Below are 13,204 nucleotides of genomic sequence, written 5' to 3'. Positions count from 1 at the left end.
AAGACTTTGAGTAAAAAATATCAAGTCTTTTCAAGTAAACAGCTTCAAGTCGAGTCAAGTCCCAAGTCAATGGCATGAAAGTCAAAGTCAAGTCCGAGTCTTTGAGCATTTTTTCAAGTCAAGTCGTGATTTTAACGACTGGAGTCTGACTCGAGTCCAAGTCATGTGACTCGAGTCCCCACCTCTGCCGTCTAATACCGGAGGCATTTCTTGATGTCTCCATCGGTGTTTCAGCGCTAGCAGCAGCGTAGTTATGCATGTTTAGCTTAGCAGCGTTAGCATTCTTCAGACTAGGAAAATCTTTCTCATTAACGGCCGACATCTTTTATAAAACTCTTATTTTCCTTCCTTACTCTAGAGCGTGGATGTTCCGGTCCGCCTTGAGGATGAAATGATGAGTAAAGGGTCAGTTTAAGTAACTGGTTGAGGGCTGAATGGATGGAGCTCAGAATAACACGTGTGCCCACATCGCCATCTTGCCGGAAGTTCTCGCCATTAATTCAACTGTATACTCTGTCAATTTATCTGTTATTCTTTTATATTTCATAATATTTAAATCTGGAATTTCAAACTGCATATTTATCATTTAACATTTTAGAAGCATCTGCATAGATCTGTATATACTCTGGGCGCAGTAACTTCCCAGGTGTACTTGAGGCGAAATCAAACATTTAGATCATTTCCGGCTTTAGAAACCCAAAGAGGAAGTGATGAAAACAACCTAATCGACTCGGGAGATCAGAACCAGAAATCATGGGGTTAAGTATTAATGGTTTGTTTGCTGTTTCAAATATAGATTATAGATTTACAACGTTCCCTGAAAGCATCATTTTGTAAATAAATCCCAAGTCCACCTGTCATGATATGAGGGAAGACAATCGTAACCGTGCTTATCTATTTATCTACAGCATAAGGGAGCATGAACTGCTTCCTATTCGAACTCCTTTTCTCTGTATAGTTTCCTAGGGCTCCCCCAGTGGCCATGAGACCAAACTACCGTTACTCCAGATATACAATAGAAACTGATCTCACAATATTTCCCTTCTTTTAAAGTTAATAGAATAGAATAGAATAGAATAGATAGCATTTATTGTCATTGAACAGAATTCAACGAAATTTCAATTGTAGCATACTGTGATCACACTACTAATATATAAAATATGTAATGCCAATATATTGAAAATACATGCTAAATATATTTTAAATGTATCAATCAATCAATCAAATTTTATTTGTATAGCACATTTCAGCAGCAAGGCATTTCAAAGTGCTTTACATCATTACAAATTTCAATCACAAAAATAGTATGTGACCGGTGGACTTCTGCGTTGTGTGTGTTATGTGTTGATCGGACAAACCACAAAACACCAAGTCTGGGTTTGGAGGCTCTCCGTTCATTTAATCTGTCAATCGGGAGATATTAGCATTAGCACATAGCATGTGCTCCAGTTCTCCAACCCGATCTATACAGAATAATAGTGTTAGCATGCATCAAATGTTATAAATGCGTAATAGCAACTCAAATGAAAATATCCAAACACCTATCATTAATACGGAAGGAAAAATAAACATTTGAACAATATAAATGAAAGGATTACAATGGATTATAAAACTTGCCTCTCACCAGTGGAACGAGTAACAAAAGGGAAGAGGAAATTAATAACTTAATATTTATAATAGTCCTGGAGGACCCTGAACAAAAGAAGAAAGTAGGGCGGAGCTGGAGGACCAAACTGCTATAGCAGACACAGAGGAACACAAAGACATTCAAGTATAAGCGGACAAATACATTAAAAGACTACATAACTATCATTTAACACTAAAACATGCAAGAGAGGCTTTCTTTGCAGATGTCATAAACAAAAACATTAACAATGCTCGAGCTTTATTTGCAACAGTTGACAGAATCACAAACCCTCCTGTGACGTTACCGCCTGAATTCCAATGTATTGCTGCCTGCAACCAGTTTTCCAGCTTCTTTTCAGAGAAAATTAAAAAAATCAGAGGATTAATCTGAACATCCACTATAAAGTCAGTACCAATGCTGAACCCAAACAAAACAAATACAGGAAAAATGACCCAATTTCAACTACTTAATTATAAAACCCTACAGGAAATTATAAGTTAACTAAGCTCCAGTTCCTGCTGCCTGGATGTCCTAGATCTATAACTCTAGAACATTTCTTTAAGAAAGTCCTGCCTGTTATTGCTGCTGATCTGATCCAGATAGTAACTCATCGCTCTCATCAGGCGTTTTCCCCCAGGCTTTGAAAACAGCAGTAATCAAACCACTTATAAAAAAGAACAATCTGGACAAATCACTACTGCAGAATTACAGGCCGACCTCTGACCTCTGACCTCCCATTCATCAGTAAAGTTATTGAAAAAGCTGTGTCTAAACAATTAACTAGCTTCCTAACGATAACCAACCGCTTTGACTCCTTCCAGTCTGGTTTTCGTGCTCACCACAGCACAGAGACTGGCCTAGTCAAAGTGTTCAATGACATCCATATAAATACGGACTGTGGCAGAACCACAGTGCTGGTTCTGTTGGACCTCAGTGCAGCTTTTGACGCTGTTGACCATGACATATTACTGAATCGACTGGAGAGTTGGGTCGGACTCTCCGGTCCAGTGCTTAACTGGTTTGAATCTTACATAAAGAACAGGGATTTCTTTGATTCTGTCAGGATCTGTGTTTTTCTGTGTTTATTTAGAGTTTTCTGTGTCCTTAAGTCTCTTCGTTGTCCTGTCCTCCCCTTGATTGTTCCCAGGTGTGTCTCGTTTCTGTGATTACCCTCCCGTGTATTTAACTCCACCTGTGTTCCTTGTTCCTCGTTGGGTCCTTGTCAACGTCAATGTCTAGTCTAGTCGTCGTCAGTGTTTCTATGTCCCTGCTGCTCGTTGTTTGGACTGTGATTTATCATTAAAATCATCATAATTCATCTGACCTGGGTCCGCTGCCTCTGCCTCACCATCCCTCACCTCACCACTTCATGACAGAAGGACCTGACCATACCGATCGGTGAGGCTGCTATCATGGACCCTGCTGGAGTGAGGTTCCCTCCTAAAAAACAGAGCGGAAGGAGGCGGAGATCCGGCAGGGAGGAGAGGGAGCTAGCTGAAGCCCTCGCCGACTTGCAGCGGGAACTTTTCCGGGGGACAAGACTGGTGTTGGCACCCCCCGGATATGGCCCCCGTCGATACCTCCGTCCGGGAAGCCAGCGACCTGAGCCGCCGGTGGAGCCGGCCCCTCGTCGCTTTCCGGAAACACCTCCTCCGCTGTCTGCCCGGAGACAGCGACGTGAGCTGCCGGCAGACCCGGCCCCTCGTCGCTTTCCGGAGCCGCCACCTCCGCTGCCCGCTCGGAGACAGCGACGTGAGCCGCCGGTGCACCCGGCCCCTCATCGCTTTCCGGAGCCGCAGCCGGTCCCGAGGCTTCGCTCCGGCTCGCCTCCGCAGCCAGTTCCGAGGCTTCGCTCCGGCTCGCCTCCGCGGCCGGCCCCGAGGCTTCGCTCCGGCTCACCTCCGCAGCCGGCCCCGAGGCTCTGCCCCGGCTCTCCTCCACAGCCAGCCCCGAGGCTGCGCTCTGGACTTCCTTCCGAGACTCCCTGTGTTCCTCCAGAGACTCCCTGTGTTCCTCCAGAGACCCTCTGTGTTCCTCCCGAGACCCAGACCCTCTGTGTTCCTCCCGAGACCCTGACCCTCTGCGTTCCTCCCGAGACCCAGACCCTCTGCGTTCCTCCCGAGACCCAGACCCTCTGCGTTCCTCCCGAGACCCTGACCCTCTGCGTTCCTCACAAGACCCTGACCCTCAGCGTTCCTTCTCAGACCCAGACCCCCTGCGTTCCACCTGAGACCCAGACTCTATCCGTTCCTCCCGAGACCCAGACCCCCTGCGTTCCGACTGAGACCCCCTGTGCCCCGACCGAGACCCCGACTCTCTGTGCTCCACCAGAGACCCTGCCTCGGGGGGCTCGTCGTCGCCGTCTGTGGGCTGTCCCCGGGACTCCTCATCGCTGCCTCCAGCGCCGTGGACGGCCGCCGGACCGCCTCCAGGGTTCCCGCCTCCAGCGCCGCGGACGGCCGCCGGACAGCCTCCGGGGGTCCCGCCTCCGTGGTTCCCACCTCCAGCGCCGCGGACGGCCGCCGGACCGCCTCCAGGGTTCCCGCCTCCAGCGCCGCGGACGGCCGCCGGACCGCCTCCGTGGATCCCGCCTCCAGCGCCGCGGACGACCGCCAGACCACCTCCGTGGTTCCCGCCTCCTTTGCCTCCGCCCACCCTGTGGGTAGTTTTTTGTTGTTTTTGGACTCCAGGCCCTCCCTGTGTTTCCGCCCACAACGGTGGGTTGTTTTTTTGTTTTTTCTGGACTCTGGCCCCCCGTCCAGCGCCCCTCCGCCCACCCTTGTTGTGTTTTTGTTTTGTGGGCGTCTGGTAGCCGCCCTTGAGGGGGAGGTACTGTCAGGATCTGTGTTTTTCTGTGTTTATTTAGAGTTCTCTGTGTCCTTAAGTCTCTTCGTTGTCCTGTCCTCCCCTTGATTGTTCCCAGGTGTGTCTCGTTTCTGTGATTACCCTCCCGTGTATTTAACTCCACCTGTGTTCCTTGTTCCTCGTCGGGTCCATGTCAACGTCAATGTCTAGTCTAGTCGTCGTCAGTGTTTCCATGTGCCTGCTGCTCGTTGTTTGGACTGTGATTTATCATTAAAATCATCATAATTCATCTGACCTGGGTCCGCTGCCTCTGCCTCACCATCCCTCACCTCACCACTTCATGACAGTTTCAACAGGAAACTTCTCATCAAAGAGGTCAAAGGTCACATGTGGGGTACCCCAAGGTTCAATCCTAGGATCCCTTTTATTCAATATTTATATGCTCCCACTAGCTCAGGTTATAACAGGAAATAATATTAGCTACCATAACTATGCAGATGACACACAGCTCTACATTACGATGTCACCAGGTGACCTTTGACCCCATCCAATCACTGAACAGATGCTTAGAACAGATAAATGTGTGGATGTGCCAAAACTTTCTCCAGCTGAACAGAAACAAAACTGAAGTTATTATTTTTGGACCTAAAGAGTAACGATCTAGAGTTATAGATCTAGAGGTATAGATCTAGAGTTATAGATCTAGAGTTATAGATGTAGAGTCAATGCACAGCTTCAGTTATTACAACTGAAAACCAGCGATCAGGCCAGAAACCTGGGAGTAGTGATGGACTCTGACCTGAACCTCCAGAGCCACATAAAGACAGTTACAAAGTCGGCCTTCTATCACCTGAAGAACATTTCCAGGATTAAAGGACTAATGTCTCAGCCAGATCTAGAGAAACTCATCCATGCGTTTATCTTCAGTCGTATTGATTATTGCAACAGCGTCTTCACAGGTCTGTCCAACAAATCAATCAAACAGCTGCAGCTGATCCAGAATGCTGCTGCTGGCGTTCTGACTAAAACCAGGAAGATAGAGCACATAACACCAGTTCTAAAGTCCCTCCACTGGCTCCCTGTAGCTCAAAGAATAGACTTTAAAATACTGTTGTTAGTTTATAAATCACTGAACGGCTTAGCACCACAATACATTAAAGATCTGCTGTTGTTGTATCAACCTTCCAGACCTCTCAGGTTCTGGTTCTGGTTCTGCTCTGCATCCCCAGAACCAGAACCAAACGAGGAGAAGCAGCTTTCAGCTTCTATGCACCACAAATCTGGAACAAACTTCCAGAAAACTGTAAAACAGCTGAAACACTGACTTCTTTTAAATCTCAACTAAAAACCCACCTGTTTAGGATTGTATTTGAAATGTAATCAATTACAAATTTATTGATGGAACTTTACTTAATGCTGTGTTTTGATTATTGATTCTATGTTGCTTTGTGTTTCTGTGTTTGTAATGATGTAAAGCACTTTGAAATGCCTTGCTGCTGAAATGTGCTATACAAATAAAATTTGATTGATTTGATATAGTGAATAAATGATGGTTTATAATCCAGGAGCTCAGATGCTGGTAGCAACTGGTACAATGAACAAAAATAAGACCATAAGTCTGACAATGACACAACAGAAATGACAAGGACCTGACAGAGAGCAAGAGACACAGGTGGGTATAGATACACAGGGAAGGTTATCAAGGGAAACAAAAGACAGTTGGAAACAATCGGGGGCCGACGAGACAACACAAGAACTAAATTGACACACAGAAAACCAAATCCCCACAAAAACTTTGATTCAACATGAGACTCACCAACTGCTTTCAATTTCGTTTCAATGTCAGGCTTCAACGTAGATTCAATGTTTCTGCCTAATGTTGTTTCACCAGATTTTGCTATCTGGGGTAATTGTTCTTTATTGCTCTTAACCCAGCAGGTGGTGCTGTTAGCTTCTGAATTTCCCGGCTGAAGGAAATCTGAAAAACAATGTTTGTTTTCATCCAGAGCCGCTGAGGAAGAACTTCAGCTGATCTGGTAAAAAGCCCGACCCACAGCGCCGCTAATCCAGATTAGAGAGCGAGACGCTGAGTTGAGGACAGAAAGGGCAGGAGGACACTGGACAATCAGGATTCTGCTGCAGGAACTGTGATGCCATGATGGACAGCAGAGGACGCAGAGGAACCGATGGGTCAGTGAAACGCTCGTCCATCAAGCGCAGCGTGTCTTCTGGATCCCAGAGGGTAAGATACTGCTGAGTGACCAGAAGATGCAGGGATGGAACAGTCTCTGCATTTTCTGGAGATGGTTTGGAACAGATGTCCTCTGGTCCAATCGGAGCGGTTCAGACTGGACCGGAATCAGGTTGGGGTTCGATTGGACCGGATTTGTTGTCATGGCTCTAGTTACTATGGTGATGATGGAGTGATGCTGACCTGACAGCAGAACCCCAGCACTGGTTCTGTCTGACCATTTCCATCTCTGCATCTCCTTGGTGTTCTGGTCCAACTCTCTTTCCCACGGTTCTTCAGTTACATTAGGTCTGCTCAGATCGCTAAGCATCCCACTGCATTCCAACCAGGATGAGTCCAAACTTTGACTGGACTTCAGTTCAGACATGGACTCAGACCGGTGTTCTGACTATCAGTGCTACCTCGTCAGATTTTCTTACCGTAGCACGGATAGATAGCTAAGTCTATCTGTCTGTGCTACGCGTCCAAAACTGCTACCATCATGTTTACAGTCAGAAAACTATAGCAGGTTGTTAATGTTAAATATATCAGATAACAATATTTAAGTGACTGAAGTGGAAGCTTAGCAGTTATGGTTAGCTTAGCATTGGAACAATTTCTATCCATGACGAAACCACAAGAAGATGACTTCCTTCATCTGAATATCTACCTGTTTAAAATGAAAAGCTGTAGATGTTTGCACTAATCCTTTACTAGAATATCCTACCTGTTAAAATATTTTAAATACAGAGGTTTGTAAGAATAAAACAGTAAACAGGTTTTTATTGGAATTAAACACAGACAACAGATCAACACAACTCTTTTATGCACATTAATCCGCTGTATGACAGACTTTATTAAATGCAGCCACAATGTGTCACTGAACCGCGCAGGTCACTGAAATGATAGGATATGATTCATATACACTAATATTACACGGCTATTGCAGCTTCAATCCCACTTATTATCGCTAACTTCTATTTAGCAAAGTTTAATAATAAAAAAAGAGTGTAATTAAACTAAAATATTTTAAAGCATAAGGACAAAATAGCCCCAAAAAACAACATAATTTGTCCTGATAAACAATGACTTGTTTACAGTAACGACTTTGCAGACGGCAAACTAAAACCATTTATAAATATATTTACAAGCTGCTGTCATGTAAAGTAAAACCATGAAGTAATTCAGCAGCTTAATGAAAACCAGGAATAAAATAACTGAAATAAAGCTTACCGTAAGCTGCGATGAAATAAAACACATGAAACAAAATGTCCACAGGTAGGACATGTATAAGAAATCTGCTCAGTCAGCAGTATGTGACGTAGCATCGTTACCACAAGGTAGGACGGATTTACGGGTAGCACAGATAAACAGAACAGTGGCCCACTGAGAAATGTCCCGGTGCTCCCAATTAGCCAACAAACTGGGACTGACAAGTCAGAAATCATCTGGGCTCATTGTCTCCTGATTCAGTTTCCCTCTGATCTGGTCACATTATAGGACCTTCACTGGAGTTCTGCTGAAATTCTCTCAAGCTCTCCTGAGGTTCTTTTTGTCCAACTGGGTTGTTTAGTCCAGTCGGAGTGAACTGGTTTATTGAACCTGAGGTTCCACCTGGTCCTCCTCTTCCTCAGCAGGATGCAGCGTCTCCACGTCTGCAGGTTCAGTCAGAGCAGAAAATGTTCGAACCAAACAGGTCACAAAACTCGGAGTCAAGAGTCCAGCTCCAACCAGGAGGAAGAGAGCAAATGTTTTTGTTCTCAACAACAATCAGAAGATATAAAAAATCCAACAAATTAGCTGAAAAATAAGAATAAACATTTGTTTTTGTTCAATTTCACTGAAGATTAATCATTTTTTCCCTTTATTATGCAGTTGTTGAGTCACTCCTCCACCATGTGATGATGATGATGATTATGGTTTCTGTGCAGCGTCATTGTTCACATGAAACAGACAAATCACACTGAGGCTAATGTTCCACTCAGACAGTAATCCATTACTTTAACAAAGTGGAGATTTGGGAACACCCCCCCCCCCCCCCCCCCCCCCACCCACACACACACACGTTTGCACAGCTATCTTTGAGGGGACTTTTCATTGACTTCCATTCATTTCTACAGCCTAAACCCTTACCCTTATCCTAACCCTATCCATTACATACCTAACTCTAACCAACCAAAACTCAATTCACACCTTACTCCTAAATCTGACCCCTGACCCAAAAACAGCGTTTCCCCTTTTGGGGAACAGGCTTTGGTCCCACAAGGAGCAGTGTGTCCCCACAACGTAGTATATGTCAGGAAAATGGTCCCCACAAGGTATTAGAAACAAACTCATACACACACACACACCCCGACACCCCGTCGTGGTTTCATCACTTGTGGGGACTTAACATTGACTTCCATTAATTTCTACAGCCTAAGCCTTACAATAAACCTAACCCTTACCTTAACCTTTGCCCTCAACCTAACTATCACAGACCTAACCACTAACCCAAATACAACAATTTCCCTCATGTGGACCAAGAAATAATCCCCACAAGGAGCAATGGTCCCCATAACCCCACATTGTAGACAGAAATTTTTACAGCAAAACAAAGACCAGCACATCAGCTTCTGTCTTTCACTGATTGGCTCTCCAGTAACATTCTGGTTTTAAAACCAGTAAGACTTTGATACAAACTCCCAGTTACCTGAAATCAGTCAGTCGCCTCCTGGCCCATCAGCCAAATTCCAGGTCAAACTCCAGATAATTCCTGTTCTTGTTTCATTGAAGAAACATTTTTCAAAATGCGAAACATGGCCTCCAGAGCTGATTTAGAGACAATTATTTGCACTTCCTATCACCTTGACAAAGGCTTTTACTAGCCAGGCTCCTGATTGACTGAGTCAGCTACTGAACTCTGCTGCTCTGGACCTTCACTGCCAAACATAGCGGCTGGAACCTAAAGAGGCATTTCAGTCCATGACTGGGCCCAGTTTGGTCAGTGACTGGGCCCAGTTTGGTCAGTGACTGGGACCAGTTTGCTCCAGCAGCTTCGTTTTGTCGACTCTGTGGAGGATTTAAAAAACCAACTGAAAGCATTTATTTCCATAGGTTTTTGTATCTAGATTTTTTTCTGTATTCTTATCGTTTGTTTGGATCTTATGTCTGTGAAAAGTGCTTTATGAATAAACGGTAGTTGTTATATCCAGCCTGGGTGAGTCTGGAGTGTTTTAGAGCAGCAACACTTTAACCACTGCTTGCTGTTTCCTGCTGCAGGTTCACAGAGCGTGGATCGAGAGAACCTTCCAGAAGAGAGAATGCATCCAGATCATTCCCAGCAAAGATGCCAGCAGGTGAAACGATGCACAGATCTCTGTTATATTGTTGTTGTGTTGATGAAGAGAAGCTCAGGTGCTCTGAGCAAGGCGGTCACATGGTGCTGATCTCGTCTGAGTTTCAGTCATGTGACTCTCAAGAAATCCCTGACCCCTGACCCCAAAACAGCATTTCCCCTTGTGGGGACCAGGCCCACAAGGGGAACCAGGACGAAGCAGAGCAGCTTCTCATATTCAGAGATTTCCTGAAGGTGGAGCAAAGCAGGGAAGCTAAAATCTGAAAACATCTGCTCCACCTCCAGCTGCTGTGGTTCTCTTCCTCTCTGCTCTGAGCCAAACCAATCTGTTTCCCTCCTGGCCTGTGGGGGCGCTGCACCAAGAACCATTGAAGGAAACGACACAAAAACCTCTGAAGACACTGAGAGCAACTTCCTTCTTCACCAGATGGAAACAAGATGGAGGCGTCAGATTGTAGCGGTTGGAGGATTTCTCTTTAGTCTTTGGCCAGGAGACCAGGAGCCATTTCTGCTGCTAGCGCTAGGCTAGCAAGTTAGCTTTGGTTGTATTTACCCAGAATTTACCCTGTGCTGTAGTTCACTTCCTGCTTTTGGAGAGGTCTCTGGTTCTGTTTTAATGTTTGAATTCAAACAGAACCAGAGTTCACTTCAACCAAACCCAGACCGAGGTCTGGAGGGCCAGAGGTCAGAGGTCGGTTAGGATTCAGACCAACTGGACCGGACTTTATAGGCAAATGGACTGGAGTCGGGTTGAAGCGGACTGAACGGTGAATGATGCAGTCGAACTGACTTCAGGTTTCAGCCAAAGACTAGTGCCGTGTTTCCTAGATCATCAATGAGGGGTTGAAGGTCAGGAGTCAGCTCTTCTCTTACAGGCATAATAATCTCTGGATGGAGGTTTTAATTCTGTTTTAGTTATTTTTTGTTTTAAAATCAAATCTCCAGTCAATGAGACACAGTGAGTTTCTTTTGCATGATGATCCTTCATAAATAAACTTGCCTTTAATGTGAGGTAAAGTGGATGTCTTCTTTCTGCTGTGTAGGTGCAGCTGTGGCCAGCTGGTGGCGCAGCACCCTCCCATCCCTGCAGGGGCAGTGGAGGAGACGGGCCAGCTGGTTCAGTTGGATGTCCAGCCTGCAGAGAGATGGAGCATCCTGAAACACACCCAGACCTTTTCCACTGACGCCTATGGAGTCCTGGAGTTCCAGGGGGGAGGACACGTCAACAAGGCCATGGTAACACGGAGCAGACCAGGTTACTAGGATGATGGTAGCAGCTCAGACTGACTCTCTCCCCTTCATGCTGTCTCTGTCCTGCAGTACATCAGGGTCTCCTATGACTCCAAGCCAGACTCTCTGCTCCACCTGATGGTGAAGGAGTGGCAGCTGGAGCTGCCTACGCTGCTCATCTCCGTCCATGGAGGGCTGCAGAACTTTGACCTGCCCCCCAAACTGAAGCAGGTCTTTGGGAGGGGGCTGATCAAGGCCGCAGTCACCACTGGAGCCTGGATCTTCACAGGAGGAGTCAGCACAGGTGCAACACTCAGCTCCAATAGACTAATATCTATCAGTGTGCCTGTTAGAGCCACAAATACCCAGGATGAAAACCTGATGAGCTGCTGACAGCAGAACCAAACCAAGAGAGAAGTGTGATCATATTAACTCTGATTCTGCTGAGCTCCCTCCGTCTGCTGTTGCAGGGGTGATTCGACATGTTGGAGACGCTCTCAAAGACCATTCATCCAAGTCCAGAGGAAAGGTCTGTGCCATCGGCATCGCACCCTGGGGAATTGTCGAAAACAAAGAGGACCTGATTGGGAAAGATGTAAGAAGAGTCTGATTAAATCAGGTTTACAAGTCCAGAGCATCTCTGAGCTTCTGCCTTTGTTTACTCAGTGGTGGACTTGTCTGGTGGTAGCTTGCTCTGATTGGATGTTAGTAGGCAGTCATGAATGAAAATGGCTGTGATATCTCCTGATGTCTAGTGGTCTGTTCATTTCTACTGATGAAGGGATTCTCTTCACCCTTAGTTCAGTTGGTTGCATCTTTGTTGGGTTTGTAGAGGACATGAGCTAGTGGTCCTTTGGGTATCATGGGAGGAGTAGGAGGTACTGTGCAGCTCCTCCCATGCCCTCGTTAGCTGGGTCCAGATTTCTGACACATTGTGGAGGATGAAGCATGGAGTCTGCCAGGCAGCCCTCTGTCAGGTGTTAATGGACCCGATCTCAAGGTACCTTCAGGAAGAAGACCTGGAGAACCTCGGGTTTGGTCTTTGGTTGGGATGCTGGCATCTTCAGTATGCACTCTAGATGCTAACAGCTGAGTCTGAAGTGACCAGGATGAGAGTCATGAGCTGGAATTCAAGAGGTCATGAGGGAAATATGGAGCACAGGTGATGATGCTGTGATCTGCTAATCTGGTCTGTCGAAGAGAAGAAAGATCGGTTGCTCCATCTGTGTTCGGACCCTTATCCTCGGTCGGGAATGTTCATTGATCTGTGAAAGTGTTTAATTCATTGTTATTGATGATGTTAATGTCACCATGATAACCTCTAATGCAGGGGTCTCAAACTCCAGTCCTCGAGGGCCGCAGTCCTGCAGTTTTTAGATGTGCCACAGGTACAAAACACTGGAATGAAATGGCTTAATTACCTCCTCCTTGTGTAGATCAGTTCTCCAGAGCCTTGCTAACGACTTAATTATTCTATTCAGGTGTGGTGCAGCAGAGGCACATCTAAAAGTTGCAGGACTGCGGCCCTCGAGGACTGGAGTTTGAGACCCCTGCTCTAATGGAAGCCTGCTGCTGCGTTTCAGGTGACTCGCCCGTACCAGACCATGTCCAACCCGCTCAGTAAGCTGTCAGTCCTGAACAGCAGCCACTCTCACTTCATCCTATCCGACAATGGCACCACCGGCAAATATGGAGCTGAGGTCCGCCTCCGCCGGCAGCTGGAGAAACATGTCTCCCTGCAGAAGATCAACACACGTAAGTCATGTGACCCTGCAGCAGCCTCTCCCTGGCCTGCTAAGTCTCCTCTACTCATGTGACTGGTCAGGTGACCTGTGGGTTTCCCTTTGTCGTCCTATGCCTGGAGGTGTCTGTAAGGCAGGGACAGCAAGGGGAGCCTCAGCTGTCACCCCTTCCTTCAACTCCCACAGAACCAGGCAAACCCAAACGAGACTCCAACCCTCCAGACAGAGACAGA

At 46.3% G+C, this 13,204-nt stretch overlaps 1 protein-coding gene across 1 annotated transcript; it reads left to right on the top strand.

The window, feature by feature from the left end:
- Positions 1-6,590: 6,590 nt before the first annotated feature.
- On the top strand, positions 6,591-12,984 carry LOC116718335 (transient receptor potential cation channel subfamily M member 1-like; the record flags this gene model as incomplete). The annotated part of the gene is made up of 6 exons (XM_032560169.1): positions 6,591-6,674; positions 9,924-9,996; positions 11,012-11,235; positions 11,320-11,533; positions 11,700-11,824; positions 12,813-12,984. Coding segments are annotated over exons 1-6 (892 nt in total), but the record flags the coding sequence as incomplete, so codon positions are not given.
- Positions 12,985-13,204: the final 220 nt, after the last annotated feature.

The sequence above is a fragment of the Xiphophorus hellerii genome, chromosome 4, assembly GCF_003331165.1.
Source record: "Xiphophorus hellerii strain 12219 chromosome 4, Xiphophorus_hellerii-4.1, whole genome shotgun sequence".
In the NCBI taxonomy this organism is placed as follows: domain Eukaryota; kingdom Metazoa; phylum Chordata; class Actinopteri; order Cyprinodontiformes; family Poeciliidae; genus Xiphophorus; species Xiphophorus hellerii.
The sequence above is the reverse complement of the archived record's forward strand: the minus strand, read 5'-3'. Positions and strand labels throughout refer to the sequence as shown.